This window comes from Parus major, chromosome 27 (assembly GCF_001522545.3).
Source record: "Parus major isolate Abel chromosome 27, Parus_major1.1, whole genome shotgun sequence".
NCBI classification, from domain to species: Eukaryota; Metazoa; Chordata; class Aves; order Passeriformes; family Paridae; genus Parus; species Parus major.
Genome location: NC_031796.1, coordinates 705,649 through 709,355, shown reverse-complemented (window position 1 = coordinate 709,355; position 3,707 = coordinate 705,649). Strand labels below are relative to the sequence as shown.

General features: G+C 64.4%; 1 protein-coding gene across 1 annotated transcript in view; it reads left to right on the top strand.

Moving 5' to 3' along the window:
* The first annotated feature begins 1,449 nt into the window (after positions 1 to 1,449).
* Positions 1,450 to 3,707, top strand: part of NPEPPS (aminopeptidase puromycin sensitive) — a 46,163-nt gene continuing 43,905 nt past the window's right edge. The window contains exon 1 of the mRNA XM_033520006.1: positions 1,450 to 1,533. Within this exon, the coding sequence (XP_033375897.1) occupies positions 1,450 to 1,533 (84 nt within the window). The remainder of the gene's footprint in view (positions 1,534 to 3,707) is intronic.

The following is a 3,707-nucleotide window of genomic DNA, read 5'->3' as shown; positions in this document are numbered from 1 at the left end:
CCCACACGGGTCACATGCGACAGGCGGGGGACCCCCACCCTGCCCCTTTCGGGGGATGCTGCGGGGGTCGGAGCCCCCCCAGAGCCGCAGGGCTCCCCGGATCTGTAGTGACCCCCCCCAAGACCTGCAGAGACCCCCTCCCCCAAAACTCGCAGACACGTAGAGCCCCCCACAAACTGCAAAGCCGCTCCAGGGACATACAGATTTGTCCCCCCAGACCCACAGGGCCCCTCCAGAGGCCCCCCCAGATCTGCAGAGCCCCCCTCAGACACGCAGGACCCCCACCAAGGACCCGCAGAACCCCCCAGGTTCCTGCACCCCCAGCGGCTGGGTGGGTTTTGCCCGATGCTTTGGGGATTCGGCATCGCAGCGGGCCCTGGCGCTGGAGGGGGGTCGGGGGCAGGGGTCCCCCCCCATTTCCCCAGGACAGGTTGGCACACCGGGAAGCGGCACCCCCGGGATGCTGTTGTCGGGGATCGAGGGCAGGGGTCCCCCCGAATATCCCAGGGACAATCCCAGATGCGGCACCCCCGGGATGCTGACGGCAGAGCGGGAGCGGGGGGGACTCGGGGGTCCTTCCGAATATCCCCGGGGACAATCCACGATGCGGCACCTCCGCCCTAAAACACAAACCAGCTCATCCCAAACCTTCTTCCCTTGAAACCCCATCCCTGGGAGCCGCAGAGACACCCTGGGGATGCTCATCACCCGCCCACAGCCCCAGGGAGAGACCCCGGCCCGGCCCGCAGAGCCCGGCCCGGGAGCGGGGGGCTCTCCGGGAGGCTCCGGCCGCGCTCGCTGCCCCTGGCCCCGCTCCCAGTTCGCTTTGGGGACTGTTGATCTTGGCTCCGAGGACGCGTTGCTCCATCGGACAGCTGGTTAATGTGTAGTGACGGCTCCGCTGCGCCCGAGACCGTTGATCCCGGCCCGCGCTCTTATCTGAGCCGGGGACGAGCCGGGAGCGGCCGTGCGGGGCTGGGCCGGGGGGCGAGGGGGGAGCCGGGACCCCCCGGCTGGGGGGATCGCGTCTGCAGCCCCCCAGCACCGCCCAAAAATCGGCCTGATGCTCGCTGAGGCGTGGGGAAAATTAGCGAGAGAAATTAGCAAGAGAGCGCTTCCCGCAGCATCCCCGGTGGGAAAAGCGGAGCCCTCTGGAAAAGTGGGATGAAGCTCCGGGGCTGCGGAGCCAGTCCTGGAGCAGCCGGGGCTGAGTCACCGGCCCCAGAGCCCCACGGCGCTTTCCCACGGCTCCGGACTGGTGGGGCTGGATTTTCCCAGCCCAGCCGGCTCTCCCGGCTGCCCTGGGATGCCATCCCGGCCGGTTTCACCTCCGTGGGCAGCGCTGGGGGGCTCTGGAACCCCTCTGGAGTCACGTCCTTACCCGTGAGGGGCTCCTGGGGGGCTCGGCCCAGGAGCATCCCTCAGGCAGTTTGGGATGGGGCCGTGGAGATGCCGCTGGATGATGTCCCCAGCCCACCCGCGCCCTTCTCCTCGCAAAAACACCACGCGGGATTTGTCCCGTGGGAGAGCGGGGTCAGGGCTGGGATCAGGGCTGGGATCAGGGCTGGGATCAGGGCTGGGATCTGGCTGGGATTAGGGCTGGGATCTGGCCGGGATCAGGGCTGGGATCTGGCCGGGATCTGGCCGGGATCTGGGCTGGGATCAGGGCTGGGATCAGGTCTGGGATCAGGGCTGGGGTCAGGGCTGGGATCAGGGCTCGGCAGCCGCCCCAAACTGTCCTCGCCAGCCCCAGGCCGGGGCTTGGCCACATTTGCCTCCATCCTTGTGCAACCTGTCCCAGGTGTCCGGCGGCGAGGCGGGAGGGGACGGGCAGAGCCGCACGCACACACCGAGAGGAGAAAATCCAGGGAAAAACGCCTCCCAACCCCCCGGGAATGACCCTCGGAGCCAGAGGCCCCGAGAGCTTCGAGCTCTGTTGTCCCCGAGCTCCCGAATACCAGAGATTCCAGCCCTAAGCCGGCGGCCCAGACCTGCGAGGCAGGATTAGCCGGTGCCCTCCGGCTGCTCCCGCTCCAGGCAGCAGCGAAAACTCCGGCGAGGGAGAGAAGAAAAAAGTCTCTCTTGGGAAATTTAATTTTTTTTTTATTTCTTCCTCTCCCTTTTTTTTTTTTTTTTTTTTTTTTTTTTTTTTCTTTTCTCTCTCCCTTGTTTTTTCCTAATTAGAAGGGAGCACTGACAGCGGTTGGTGGCTGCAGAGGCTCTGGGCTAATTACAGCTCCTGGCTTCCACCCCGTCCGTTTGTCCCCGGGCCCTCCCCAGTCTGGCACTACAGGAGAACCCGGTTTGGTCGGGACACGGCGGAGGAGGCGGCTTTTTTCTCCGTGGAGCTTTGCTCTGTCTCTCTTTCTTCCTTTTTTTTTCCTATTTTATTTATTTATTTTTTTTTTATAATTTTTTTTTTCTGGATTCTTGCTGACAGCAGCATCTGTCACCTCCCAGCATCTCCCGTGCGGAGCAGCACCCGTGGAAAACACCCGGAGCCCTTTGCCAAGAACAAGCCCCGTGACCACCGCGGCCACCGAGACCCCCCCCATGGAGGTCCAGGAGGGCACCCAGTGACCCCGAGGCCACCCGGGATGGGAATTAAAGCTCAGAGGAGACAATCCCCTCCGCTTCCCTCCCGCGGAGCCGAGCAGCTCTGCTCCAGGAATAGTTTTATCCTGCCCCTGACCTTGCCGTGGCTCTGCCGGGGACAGTCCCCCGCGGTCACACGCGGTGCCAGCAGCGAGGCCAGGCGGGAGGGGACGGCACTTTTGCCCTGTGGCACAGCTGGGCTTCTCCTGCCGTCCCGCTGCGGTGGCCTCGGGGTGTCCCCAGCGTGGCACGGCCGCTCTGGCTCCAATCCCACCCATCCCGGCTGCAAACCCCGCACGGAGCCTCCTCGCCAAACCGTGGGCTCCGGCTCTTCCCTGGCTGTGGGGCGGACGGGACTTTCCTCCCAGCGCCCCGCCAGGATTCCACAAAATCCTGAAACATTCCCTGGAGCAGGTCCCAGCGCCGAGTTGCCCCCATCCCGCAGCCCACCCGTGTCCCTGTGTGTGTCCCTGTGTGTGTCCCCGTGTCTGTCCCCGTGTCCCCGTGTGTGTCCCCGTGTCCCCCGAGGCTCCGCACCCCGCCGAGGCGCTGCGAGCTGGCAGGATGGAGCAGGGCGGCAGCTGCCCGAACCCCCCGCGCGGCTCCAGCTGTTTCCAGCTGTTTCCAGCTGTTCCCTTGTCTCCCTTTCCTTCCCCGGGGCTCTGCAGCACAATGCGGCCCCGCGGCAGCCCCGGATGAACCCGGGCTCGGCAGCGCTGGGTTTTTGTAACGATGTGCTGAGAGCTGTCTGTACTTTCTCCCTGCCCCAGTTCGTGCCGCCGGCTCCTCCGGGTCTCAGTGAATCCCTGTTCCCTCCCCGAAATCCCTGTTCTCTCCCCGAAATCCCTGTTCTCTCCCCGAAATCCCTGTTCTCTCCCCGAAATCCCTGTTCTCTCTCCGAAATCCCTGTTCCCCCCCTGAAATCCCTGTTCTCTCTCCGAAATTCCTGTTCCCCCCCTGAAATCCCTGTTCCCCTCTTGAAATTCCTGTTCCCTCCCCGAAATCCCTGTTCTCTCTCCGAAATCCCTGTTCTCTCTCCGAAATCCCTGTTCCCCCCCTGAAATTCCTGTTCTTCCCTGCTAACAGTCACACCGGGATCCCCAATTACCGGG